This window comes from Alosa alosa, chromosome 8 (assembly GCF_017589495.1).
Source record: "Alosa alosa isolate M-15738 ecotype Scorff River chromosome 8, AALO_Geno_1.1, whole genome shotgun sequence".
Taxonomy (NCBI): Eukaryota; Metazoa; Chordata; class Actinopteri; order Clupeiformes; family Clupeidae; genus Alosa; species Alosa alosa.
Window position 1 is genome coordinate 27,221,854 of NC_063196.1, and position 14,064 is coordinate 27,235,917.

The 14,064-nt window shown below is 44.5% G+C and overlaps 1 protein-coding gene across 2 annotated transcripts in view; it reads left to right on the forward strand.

Moving 5' to 3' along the window:
- Nucleotides 1–754: 754 nt before the first annotated feature.
- ezrb (ezrin b) overlaps nt 755–14,064 on the forward strand; it is a 32,468-nt gene continuing 19,158 nt past the window's right edge. The window contains exons 1-3 of one of the 2 annotated variants that reach the window (XM_048250023.1): nt 755–842; nt 1,952–2,053; nt 8,666–8,749. In XM_048250023.1, coding sequence (XP_048105980.1) covers nt 2,042–2,053; nt 8,666–8,749 — 96 coding nt within the window. In that variant the 5' untranslated portion in view covers nt 755–842; nt 1,952–2,041. Of the gene's footprint in view, nt 843–1,483; nt 1,539–1,949; nt 2,054–8,665; nt 8,750–14,064 lie in introns of those variants that run through there. The other variant, XM_048250024.1, reaches the window with a different exon arrangement.

Consider the following 14,064-nt stretch of genomic DNA (forward strand, 5'->3'; position numbering starts at 1 on the left):
GCTTTAGGCTTTAGTAATTCTGATGAAAGATTATTCTAAATGGCCTACAGCTAGGATTTGGGAATGAATGATTATTCCTGCTCAGATTAACAATGGACTACACAGTAGGACAGCAATACAAACCAAAGATTCTAGAGTGCTCCGCTCTAGAATCTTTCATACAAACCCAGTAAGTGTCCATGTAAGTAAGGTAAAGCCTGAAGTGAACATGAAGTAAGTTATCTCAGTTTTGAAGTTAGGTGTCCCGCGACCAATAATCTACTTTACCTCAAAGTGACCTATAAACTAACAACAAATGTAGAGTAATATCCTAGGCTACATCTAAATAAATAAGATTGAGGGTGTGGTATAGTGTGGCTAAATTGACAATAATTGGAATGTGAATCAATAAACAGGTAGGTTGGAAAGTAGCCTAAATGATCTATTTCCAGTCCACATGATACAATTTATACAATTGAATTCCTGTCTGACCAACAACAGGTCACCAAACAAAACGTTTCTCATTTTGGAACAGAACTATTTATATCCCATTACGTGTGATCAAAAGGAGATGAGAAGGCGAGCATGGACTACTGTGTAGGCCTACGGCACTTGCCGTTGAGCCATCACACACGTTTTGCTCGCCATGGCAGCGGGGTAAACAGGAACTTGCAATCATGCGGCAATCGCGTTGAGGTGCGCGAACTCATAGCGGATCTCCGCGCCCACAATGTGTCACGAGGGAGCGTCAGCCATATTGCTGCGCTGATCAGTCTAGGCGAGTCTAGTGAGTGAGAGGAGGGAGGGGAGTATTTAGCGTCTACAGTTGTTTAGGGACTCAACTGAAAATCGCACCTGTTCTGGTAAGTTATATATATATATATATATATATTTAATTAAAAATATCCAGAGTTTCTGTTAAATGGTCGGAGCGAAATAAGGGAACCGGTATATTGTCTTTGTTCCGCGCTTGGTTACTTTGTTTCATTCTTGTTTCTGCCACCGCCCATTCTAAAGGGAAAAAAATATTTCTCAACAGGTGTTTCTGGGATTATTTCCGAGGGATGAGGCTAGCTGGTTAGCCATCAACATTGAGGTTTTGCTTACAGTATCTGCAACGCAGTTTGTTTAGGCTTTTTCTAAACTCAAAACAACACTCAAATAGGCTACTAAACTAATTTTCGATAAATTAGGTGTTTGAGATTTAATGACCAGCACATTGACATTAGGATGGAGGCTGTTAACAATAGCTTATGCTATTTGGTGGTAACATTGAAGACCTCATATTTGTTCAAGAAATTCACAAAAATTTTCCCCTGCAGAGTAGTCTAACGAGTGGCGGTGAATAGTCTTTAAACAGATGCAAAATAATACATTAGGATCAGACACTGTCTTTCGCCTAATCTTATCAGACAATTTCCTAAGTAAAAATTTGCCCGTTGTGGCGGATCGTTTCCTGTATTAGGCTACAGACTGACTTGATAGTGCAAACGTGTAGGTTAGTGATTCAGGGGAGCTTGGGCGATGCCTATGAAATGACAAGGAGCATATGGACAAAGGTGAATTTCACATGGTGTATGCTATCGTTTTGTTTTGGGATGCCGTTGGTTTCGCTTTAAGGCTGGATAGAGATGCTTAAAGTAACCTATCAGACCCCTCCCAACAATTGTGTTCAATTCCATCAATGTTCGGGTCGTAGGCTACCTGGAGCAACACTTGAAGTGTATGGTTAAATGTTTGCCCAAAAGGGTGGAGACTGAACAAACAATCTTGCCATCTGAATCTCCTTTTGTGGTCTTTTGGGTGAGGCTATGCGCAATCTTTCTATACTTCCATATAACAATCGTGATTCATAAGGACATGGAGTGCGTCAAAATGACTGCATGTCCCAGCGAGTGTTTAAAGGAGGGCTAGTCCGTCAGTGAGTCAGTCTTGCCCGGGTTCCTCAAACTGGTTTCTCTTCTTTCTAGAGACAGACGCCGCTGAACGTTTCATCTATCTGAAGGATTGTTTGACCGATTTTTACTACAGTTGCTGCTAGGAGTTTACAGAAGGATTCAATATGCCTAAACCGGTGAGTATGTTTTTTTAAGCTCAACTCTCTCTGTAGTAGGATAAACACGCATGTATCCTAGCACAAAACTCTTCTTGTAGCACCGGTGTAGCGGTAGAACGTGTTTCACTGAACGTGAATTGTAACATTGTGCCTTTTAGAGGATGTTTAGTAGGCTACATTTGTAGCGAACCATGTTTTTAACTTTCATTCCGACAGTTGCCGTGTGTGACAGTTCGAACATACTCTGCCAGTCTTTACCAACATCTAGCCATTCTGGAATGTATGTGAATAACATTTTGTTTCATGTTATCATGAAATAAACATCTCTTTACCCAGACTTACTTGAGGGAGAATTAACCTTTGTCTGTAGGATCAGGGGAGGGATACAGGATCCCAGTTAGGTATTCCGCTGAACTGGTATTTTTAAAAATCTGCGGTGGCCGTAATTAGGGCTTCTTCGGGAATGAATGATGTGCTGTAGGCTACTCACTAAAGCTTCGACTCATCGACCCGCTAGGGTCCTCCTGGACGCCTTGACCCAGTCATAGCGCCCTGTAGTCCGGGGGCGAGCCTGGAACACAACAATGGTGTTTCTCTCTCTGACCAGGAAAAAGAGGAAGAGTTATTCAGCATTGTTTGGCCAGGAAAGAGCCACATTCATGGCCAGTTTTACATGGATGGAATGGAAGCTATGTATGAATGGACGGACGGATGGATTGACTGATAACCGTAGATATTTTTACATGCAGAGGAATTTGTTTGGATTCAGATATTTGAGAAAGACTGTAACATTTCCCCTACTGATTGGAAAGTTTTGTTTTATCTTTGTGTTGGTGCATCAATGCTCTTGGCATCAGACATGGGCTTCTTGCAAGGACATGGGTGTTTTAATGGGCCCCAGTCAAAAGCATGTTGTTGGTTTGTTTTTGAAGTTGCCTCAGGGTTGTCATGAACAGTAGTGTGGAAGTGACCTCATCTGTGTTGTGTGGCAACATGAATGGTGGGACACCGTTGGTGGATGGAACACACACACACACACACACAGGGAGAAATGGAGAACTCTTGTATTTCTTTTAGCCAAAACACACAGGCCTGCTGTTTTCTTTTCCATGATATCAATAATGACTGCTGCTTTACAGCACTCCTGACTAATGTAATGGCATGTATTTATATATGTATTTGGATATTTATAGGCATATGTTATTTAATTGCCTGGCCTATCTGGCAATTCTGGCCTATCTATTTTAACATTTTAACTGAAATATTCTGCTGTTGAACAACATCTATGCATTTGTTTGACTATAACTGAATTCTATTAATAGCATGGGACCTACAAATAGTGGGTTTGTGTGTGTTTGGAGTCAAATCCTCCTCAGAGGTTCAGGGGAGAACTTTCTAGAATGTTGAAATGAGGTTACTCACTTGGCCAGAGTTTTTTGGGGCAGAAGCTATTTACTGTGTGTGACATGATTAAGGTTGATGGAGAGAAGGACCACTTCATATTGATGAAAAATATTGGGTGGTTGATATGTTGGATTGGTATGTTGCCTAACTGTAACAGTTGTATCACCACCTTCAGTAGTGTTTGTTAGATGGTCAGGTGTTATTTTAGAGTGTCAACAGTGCTTTTTTTTTTTGAGCATCTGATTCTGAATGACAGAATATCAAGTCATTGATGAATGGTGGTTTAATCCCCCACACCTCACTTAAGTGTCATGGACACACACACACACACACACACACACACACACACACACACACAGGCATATCTCACCTCTGTGTCAGTGGGTCCCCCCCTACATCAGGACATACCGTGTGACTCAACCCCCCCTGGAATGCTGGCCAAGACTTTCCTTGCAATGCCATTCAGGGAATGGCGGCTTCATTTTCCCTTCGCCCCAAATCCGGTTTCCCACCACACGCCGGGTACACATGATGATGATGATGATGATGATGATCTCACCCGCTGGAGGTGTGTCGCCAGTTTGGTGTCACTCTTGCTGGGTGTTTCCCTTCATTGTCCAGCAAGCTTATTGTTGCCGCTTGTTCCGCTGAATAATTGATAGGGTGTTGATGGGTCTCCGTTATGACACCTTTTTTTTTTAGGTAATGTTTAATTAAAGTTCCATTCATCATTTGATTTGGTAAGTGTTTCACTTGTAATTCCTCTCAGCATGTCAAGGCCACGATGAGTGTGGGTAGCAAGAGGATGAGTGTAATTGTTGGAAGTGATTAAGGAAGTGCTAGAAGGGCATGAAGTCTGCTTGAAAAGAGCTACCTCAGAAGAGCATCATGTGTTTATTAAAGATTTGTTTGTGAGGTTAGTTTGGTTGCCATGGTGTTGCTAAGATCCCTTCAAATCGCCACTGAAGAGAGAGTGTGTGTGTGTGTGTGTGTGTGTGTGTGTGTGTGTGTGTGTGTGTCAACAGCCAGACATCATTCTTGAGTCTGTTAAGAAACATCCTCATAGTGAAGAGGCCCTGTCTTTGTGCTCTGTGGCTCTGTGTTCGCATGCGTGTGGCACACAATAAGAAGTCTCGAGGAACTCGTGGTTTTATGATGGCTCTCAGAATGAATGAAAGGTCATCTTAAAACACACCACCATCATGGGCCCTTTTTTGTTTTAGAGGCCATTCCACTCCCCCTTTGTCTCCTGACACCCCAAAGCAGACCCAACAAAAAACGGCGAGATGTTTACGGCCTTTTAGTGCACCGGCAGGATCCTCCTTCTGCCTCGTGTCTGGCATCTTACACACACACACACTTTATTTCTACTGAAAGGGTAGAAAAATGGTGTTGACAACAATGGGTGTACATTCCAATGTTGTGAAATTGTGGAGAGCTTCTCCTTTTTTATCCCTACTTGTCTCCTACAGGCAGGTGTGGGTTACAGACAAACATACTGTATACCCAAACTTCTCTTTTCAGTATGAGGCAACCATGGCAACGGGTTGTGTGTACTACAGTCACCTTGTTAAAAATAGAGAGATGACTGTGATTCTCCCCCTTTGGGTGAATGGGCCGCCTCACAGTGGCTCATTATGATGTCATAAAGGACCCCTGGCCCAGTGTGAAAATTCCGTCCACGTCTGGTCTCCGAGAAGTTCTGGAACTGAGAGGCTAGCTGCCGCTCACTCATAGCAGAATATCTGGATGAATAACCAGCCTGCCGACACTTGGGCTATTGACGGGCCAAGCACTCAGAGCACACACGTAGCGTCATACCCACTAGTGGCTTCCTGCCTGTTGGCCAGATGTAGGGCTGGGCGATATATCGATATAAAAGATAAATCGATATATTTTAAAATGTGATATGGAATTAGACCATATCGTATATATAATGATATAGTTCAAATTTGCGCCGTGATCCTTGGTCCACACAAGCCGCTGACCGGAGCTCTCTGCACTGCTCCCCTTTCTGCACTGCTGTGAAATTGCACGCTACTTTTCTCATATAAATATATTTATTTCAGAAAAATTTTGGCCCATTTTATTTTATAGGCTATTTTTATTTAAGATATTTTTTTATTTAAATGTGCACCTTACGGAGCTTTGATTTCAAAAAAGGCAGTCCAGTTTTATGTTTATATTTTATTGTTATTTGAGTAGTGAGTTTTCAATAAAACTACTCATATTTGACTGAACATTTCATTTTACAGCTCTAACTTTGCGGAAATAATATCGGGATATCGTATACCGATATTCAACCTAAATATATCGGGATATGACTTTTGGTCCATAGCCCTAGCCAGGTGTCTATAATCGGCCCTATTCAAATCACTACGAGTCATGCCATTCTAATCTATGAAGGGGAGGTCATAGTTAAACACGTGTCGGAAGATGGTTGTGTTTTATCAAATAGGAGCAACCTCCTGAAGTTTTCTCAAATATACTTGGTGGTGTGTGTCATTGATTCACTGATGTTGCGGCAAACTGTGGCCCCTCTGATCCTTCCATTTGACTTCAATGGCTACTCAACTACAGCTCCTGTTACAGGAAATAAGCAGAGTCGCCTGAAGAAACCACCCCTCTGTTGGCCTGTGTGCTGCCATTCAGTTGCCTGGCTCCCAGCAGCCTCTGCTTCCCTCCTTACACTTTGGAGCACATTCCAGCCCCGGTTTTCCACTGGTTTTCAATGAGCCTGCTGGGTCTTTCAGATAGTCGGAGGAATAACGGGCCATGTTATCAGCACTGACACCTTCATCGGTGAATTGGCTGCGCTGAGGTCAGTGTTTAGTCAGTGGCCTTTTCGGGCCCCCCGCCCTGTTGGGCTGATTCTGGATCAGCCGTTGGGGAAGGGTCCATTAAAATGCATGGTGGCGTGGCAAAGGGACCACAGGGAGGGCTAGGCTGAAAGGGAACCTTTGTTTGGCCCACTAAACGTCTCTCTCTCTCTCTCTCTCTCTCCCTCTCCCTCCTTTCCCCTCTTTTTTTTTTCTCGTCTTTCACTGCCAGTTTCTTCCTCAGCTATGGGAGGTTGTTTTCCCACAGACAGAAGAGGGGCTCTTGCCTCCTATAATGAACGCAGAAGACACTTACACACACACACACACACTTCACTTTCAGGTGCCTTTCATTTTTTTTTTGTTGCCAGAGGAACTCATTTCTGCACCTCCCCAGTTGTCCCTTCACCTCAGTCCAGTCCCCATATGGGCAGTAATGCTGTGGCCTCCTCACACAGTCCTCCTCTAAAGCACAAGGCCTTCCAGACAAGCTAAAGGTCTTCCAAGAGATCTGTTCTTTCCAACACCTTTGGAAACCTAAGCCAGTTTGTGTTTGTGTGTGACACGGGTTTTTATCACACTTCAGAGGTCTGAGGGGATTCTGGTGTGTGTACGTGTGAACACCGAGCAAGAGTAAGGTGCCAGGCGTGGGGGTCAGCCACCTGAAACGCGCGCGCGCGCACACACACACACACACACACACACACACACACACCCTCCCTCCCTCCCTCCCTCCCTGCTGTTTGTTGATCTCACTGCTTCTCATACCCCCCCCCACCCCTTCCCTGTCATGCCCTCTCTCATCTGTTTCTCCTGCCATCTCCCTCCCTCTCTCCCTCTTTCCCTCTCTCCCACTCCCTCTCCCACAATGGATCCAGATGAAAGATGGATGACATGTTTACCTGTCCCAGTGTCTGTCTGCTTGTGTCTGGGCCGCAGGCATCTGCCCCCACCTTTCACTGCCGGGCAATTACACGAGTCAACACAGCAAGCCTTCATTCACACACACACACACACCAGGCATATGCATGCACACACACTTGTACTCAGGCCTTAACGTATACTTCATGGGGATGTGTGTCTTTGGCATATGTAAACGAAATTGCTGTTAACAGTAAAAAGTTGATTAGAGGTTTTTTTCTGCAAAATGCCCTCATAGCATAAAGATATCAATGATGGTGATCTTTTCTTTTCTGACTGAGTAAAGCAGAATCTCACACCCTGTCTCAGAGCTATAAAGAGATATTTGCCTCATGTTGTAATTCTTTCTTTACAATCACGCTATTATGTCAGAAGACATTAAGATGGTTTTTATTTGCTACTGTATAGCGATAATGTGACTGTTATCTAATCTAAAAGTTGATAACATTGAGGAGGCTGCATCCCACTCCACCGGAACGTCACTGTAATGTCATTAGCTCTCTAGTAGTGTCCGTCACAGTCACCAGACTTCTCACACGGCTGTCAAACTGTAGGCTTGAATGACGGATTATTTTAGAAAGCCTCATAAAACAGTTCTTTAATGTCGGATGACGTCATAGAAATGTCTGACTCTTCCCGCCCCCTTGCCTGTGTGCAGAACTCTCTGCAGTCAATCAATAATGGAGCATTAAACAGGGATTCCTTTGTTTTGTTTTTTTTCCCTCTTGGCTCACGGGAAGCGTCATAGTCTTCTGCTCTGCGGCGCCCATCCCCACACTTAAACATGGTGACCACGACTGACACTGACTGCGGCACACATCCCATCCTCCTGCTGTCACCTTTCATGCGCCCAGGGAACTGTTGCGCATCTGTCTGCTGCTGGAAGTACAATAGCCAATTGAAATGAAATGGCAAATATTGATTCCTCTTTCTCTCCCTCGGCCTCTGTTACTCTCTCTATTCTCTCTCTCTCCTCCCTTTTTCTCTTTCTCTCTCTCCTATGCTCTCCCTTTCTTTCTCTCTGGCCCTCCTTCTGTGTAAACACATTGTCACGGCTGGCCATTTTCTTTTCATGTTGTGGTTATCCCAACGCACAACTGAGCAAGACACCCCCTGCAGCCGGCCTATCTCTGTATTGCTTTTGTGGTTCTGTTGTGTAATTGCTGGAGTGCTCAGTGATGTAACAGACCTTGTTAGTGAAATAAATTACTCTTTTAGTGGTTGTCAAAACATCAGTCCCGTCCTGTCCCATCATGATCAGCATCACTCCCTTTGAGTTAGCTATTTGTGGTCTTATCAGGGCACACTTTTATGTTAAGATATCAAGATACAATAAAATAACTCATTTTATCTATCTAAGTCTCACTATTGCACTGTTTGCGTCAGATGACTTATCTCTTCTTTAGAACTTGAAGTGATCTGTATTTCTTACTATAACTCTGTGACTAACCAGTCTATGTGACTAACTCTGTGTCCACCCTTCCAGGTAAATGTTCGCGTCACTACCATGGACGCGGAGCTGGAGTTTGCCGTCCAGCCCAGCACCACAGGCAAGCAGCTCTTCGACCAGGTCAGTAATTAAGGTCCCTGAGAAGTCCTTCTCATCACTTCTTTAATTGGACATGCAGGGCCTGGAGGTTCTGTTTTGTCCCAACATTCTAGACCTAAAGGTTTGGGTTGTAATTGACCCAGCCTTGGACCCAGTAATTCTAAGTTTAAATTATTCAGGCTAGACCACAAGGTTCTGGTTTGAATTTATCAATTTTTGCTTAGTTAGTTTTACCCTTACAAAACATAACTGCACTATTTCAGTTGTCAAAACTGAATATCAATTTGTTATTTGCAGTTCTTATGCAGGAAATGCAATATTTTGGACATGAAAAACTGCATTGCACTGCATAATACTGTACTGTGTAGAAATGGAAAATTTTGGACATGCAAATATTAACGTACTGCACTGTAACTGCAGTGCACTTTGAAAAAACTGCAGTATAACTGCAGTTATTTTTTGGTCAGGGTTATCTGTCATGACTTCCAGAGTTAGTCAGACAGTGCAGGGTTGAAGTGGATCTCCTCTCATCCTGCTCAGCTGTCTACCATGATTCGTTACATTTTTCCGACGAGGTGATCTCATCAAGGTGTTCAAGTAATTGAGAGCAGTACTGAACAATAAGCTTGAAAACATTCTCAACATTGGTCTGCTGATTTGACCTTGCGGTAGTGTAGTAATTGATCGATCGTGTAACAGCTTGACATACAGCTCAGTGATGAGGCTGAATGAGTGGGAGTGATTGTGCTGTTCTCTCTGTGTGTTTGAAGCTTTGGTTCCTTCCTGAATACCATTCAGGACTCCATGCTCTCACTCACACTCATCTGATCACCTCCACCTGTGTTGCCCAAGCCTATTGAAGCAACGCTTCAGTGCCATTCGTTCACCCTTCTGGAGAATGTGTAACAGTCCAGGCCAGTGAGAGGCTGGGTCAGTTTCAGTGGGTACCGGAGAACCAGGCCGTGACCAGTCTTATCTCCCTCCAAGAAAAAATGTGTTTGCCAGACCGAGACTCGTCCATTGTGTGCCACACATACACATTGAGATTCCTTTCCACTGAAAGAATCTCAATTGTCTAAGGAGGAGTCCAGGGATGTAGAAAAGCCATGCACTGGAATGCGAGGTGGTGTTATCTCCAAGTTTGCTTATGGAACGTGAGCAAACCAATATTTGGGCTTGTTCAGAGGAAATATGTCAAGTATCTGTAAACATGTACAAACCATTAGCTCATGTTTGCAAAATGGAAAGCCCTCCACCCCCCATCTCTTCAAAACCAGGTGAACAGGGTCCACCTCTGCTTCCCTGAAATAAATCAGTGTGTTAGGAATGTGTGTAAGATATGTTGGACACAAAACCCTTAAGAGTTTATGATAATTGGATCTTTGATGCCCTAGATGATTATGGCACTTAGAGAGTATTTTTGAAAGGTGGAGAGTAGACAGGACTGAATTCTGATCACAGGGCTAATAGAAGGAAGCATTTCAAAATCAGAATGTCTTCATAGTGTAGCCAGAGACGCCTTGATTGCACCGTGCATGAAGACCATATCTGGTTGCCATGAGACCGAGCTTGTAGTTTTGCACACTGGACCTTCCTTAAATTAGTATGTGTACACGCATTGTCTGCCCCAATTAGTTTACAGATGGGGGAAGATGATCAGGCAAATGTTAAGTAACCCCTGCCAATGTTGTTGGAATTGCATGGCACAGCATATATTCAGGGCTTAAAGTTCTCAGGCATGGTGTCTGATTTCAGGCGTGCGCCAGGCTGTTTAAGACTTGAATAATGCCTATACCAGCTTAAAAAATAAAATGACTGGTGTCTTAAGGCATGGCCATTTTCCCTACTTTAAGCCCTGTATATTACAGGGAAGAGCCTAAACCCTGAAGCTGAAGTAAGAAACCTGTCTGAGTGTCATCAGGGGGGGTGACGGCTTTTTGTGCCTTTCAATTACTTCCTGTCAAACAAGTTTCTAAGTTAGGTGTGTGAGCTTGAGGGATCTTAATCTTACATATGAAAACACCAAACGAGCCTTGGGTGTATGAGAACACATGAGGATATGGTGTTTTTGAAGTGTCTGTTTTGAGGAAACTGATCAGTTGCTTGTTTTTAAATGGCTTTGGTTGTCTTTTCTTAAGCAGTGTTTACATGGGCTGTAATTCACCTGAATTTGATGATGGTTGCAAGTGGACGCAGTAATAGAAACGTCAGCCAAATTAATAATAGAAGAGCATTTTGATATGCTTATCCTTTCACTTGGTTCACCAAGCCCCATGAGGTATCTCCAAGTCTTCTCACCTGTGCCTGAAATGCCTGTAGGAGTTGCTGTGCTCTGTTGCATGCAGTGACTAATGTGTAATGGCTGCCTATCAGACAAAGCACTTCAGCACACTCAGTGTTCTCTATCTAATAGCTATTGTATGACCATAAAATGCTTCACTCCACTACAGCACTACACCCCTTGATGACAGCCGGCTACTTGTATATCAGAACCTGAATCAAATCTGGCTAGTTGTATTTCGAGGGCTCACTGGAATGGTTATCCTTGAAAGCCCATTTGTTTTGAGTAATGTGTTTGGACTCTTCTCATCGAACATTTGAGTTTGGCATGCGATTGCGTTCTGTCTGCCTCAAACACGAGTCATGGGAGGATCATAGTAATGAGACCATGATGACTATCGTATCAGACATGCTCTAGCATTCTCTACAAATAGCTTTGTGGCTACACCCATGTCTGACACCCACAAAGTTTAATTCAATTGGTTCCCATCGTAACTGTGGCAGGCGTTCCCTGCTGTTAGATGCTTCTCCACAAACTGCAGTCGTCCTACAGAAACTGCTTAGCCCTCCCACTTAATGCTGTACAAATGGCAAAATGTGTCCCTCTATAAGTGGCTTTCTTCCATACTGCCACCTTTGACAGAATGTGTTGTATGTCAAACATGCCATTGCAATGCAGAGCAAGGGCCTCTCTCTGCTGCAGCTGTCTAATAGCTCAAGCTAGCCATACCCAGTAAGGAGATGACTCTTCAATTGGGACATCTGTGATGGCTTCTCCTTGGTAGCACTCACTTACATTTTGCATCAAGTGTCTGGCTTATGTGCTGTTCCATTGTTTTGATAGCTGGGTAGCTGATTTACCTCAATTATAATAAAAAATGTAGTAGTTAGATAGTGACTAGACTAATTAAACTGCAGTACTCATAGGTCTGTTATGGGGCCTCCAGTGCTTGCATCTGATGTATGAACTTCGACCTAGGAAGTCATCAGCCAGCGCTGGTCAGGCCTCGGAGACTAAGTTAATCGTCTCTCTTCTGCCACCCATGGTGAGCACTGAGTCCCTAAAGCCCCTGACCTAATTCAATTAGTGTCCAGGACTCAGACTGCCTTAAGCTCCCTATGGGAAGACTGCCCTCTGTGGACACTGACACACCCACACACACACACACACACACACACTCACACATTAACATACTCTACTTGCGCATTGACACCTGTTGTATTCAACTGTCAGCTCATCTACACACAATGTCATAGTCACAGAGACCTGCCTGCTCTGTCCATCTCTCTCACACACACACACACACACACACACACACACACACACACACACACACACACACACACACACACACACACACACACACACACACAGACTCCACTCTATGTGGAAAGACTGAGTAAGAGCAGTGGTGAGCTCATCCCCAATGAGCCGGCCAGTGGCGGTTGGACTGTGAGTCCTCGGTGGGCGTTGGCTCCAGCCACTGCTGTTCTGCTCATGGCCATTGGGGGCGCCACAGTAATCTCTAGGGAGTGCCCCAGTCCTTTAGTGTTTGTCCACGAGAACATTTGGTCTCCTGTTCGCCTCTCTCTCTCTCTGTACAGGATGTGTGTCTCTGTGAAGTCTTAATCTAACAGGCTGTATGTGCCTATAGTTTTATAAAGATTAGAATAGATTGGTAAAGTGGTCAAACTTCTAAAGGATTAAACCCAAATTTAAGGGGAAAGGGGACTTTTTCCTAGTTTCCTACTTCAAATCTGGGGGGCAGTGTGTGGTGTGCCTATGCATAACGGCCATAATCTGTGTGAACATGCCAGGTGGCTTTTAGAAACATGACTGGTTTTATGTAGAGCAGAGATGTGTAGCGGTGTGGAAGTTGAGAGACTATCGGCTTCCTGTTAAAAGAGAGACTTGAAATTCAGATGGTTTATGTCATTGAAACTAGTGGAACAGGCACTTCCCATTTTAATGTCATCTTATTGTTATAATCTGCATTTTCGTTTCCCCTCTCTGTGGTCAACACACACACACACACACACACACAGTGTTGCATTTCAGGCATCAAATGGGTGTTATCGGGGAGTGGAATATCCCATTTGTCAGCTGATTTACTGACTAAAGTGTGTGGCTGTGTGTGTGTGTGTGTGTGTGTGTGTGTGTGTGTGGCTGCAGGGACATTCTTTTCACCACCACGTGCCCTCGCCCATTACCACCGCGGCTCCAACTTTCTCAGACTCCGCTCTGCCTCTCTAACGGCGAGATGAGCGGGCGACTCCTCAGCTGCCCTCCCTCTCCCACTTCCTCCTCCTCCTCCTCCTCCTCCTCCGAAGGAGGGGGGGCTAGAGGAAGAAAACTCAGATGGACACAATCACTGTTTTATTCCTCTGCCTCAAGACCGGAGAAGCGGCAGCAGCTGCTGCAGACATGCAGAGCTGTGTGTGTGTGTCTGTGTGTGTGTGTCTGTGTGTGTGTGTCTGTGTGTGTGTGTCTGTGTGTGTGTCTCTGTGTGTGTGTCTCTGTGCGTGCGTGTGTGTCTGTCTGTGCGTGTGTGTGTCGCCGGTGGGTTTGGTGATTTTCATACGGGTTGCTGTCGGTAGAGTGATCAGCGCATTTGAAGTTGGCTGCCAGCCATGCCCTCCTCCTGTCGAGCTGGACAAACCCACCATGCCTCCCTCAAATACTTCACCTGTAGTAGTCACTCTGTTTGCCTCTCACACAGTCTCCATCCCTGCAGATAAAACCGCCTCTTGGGTGGATGTTTTGGAGTCGTTTTTTTTTTTTTATTGGGGCATTAGTACATATAATGTTGCGCTAAAAACTCCATGAGTCCTCCATCCTCTGTGGCTGTTCCCTGTGTTGCGATATGTGAGCCTCCTTTTAACATAAAAGGTGGACAGAGATCTCTCACTCTCCCCACAGACTCTCCCACAGACACTAATCCCTCATTAAGTTGCTCCTCATGGGAGACAATCCCTCATTCTCTGTGTCTCCTCTATTGCTCTCCTCATCTCTCTCTCTCTCTCCCCCCCTTCTCTCTCTGTGTGTATGTGTGTCA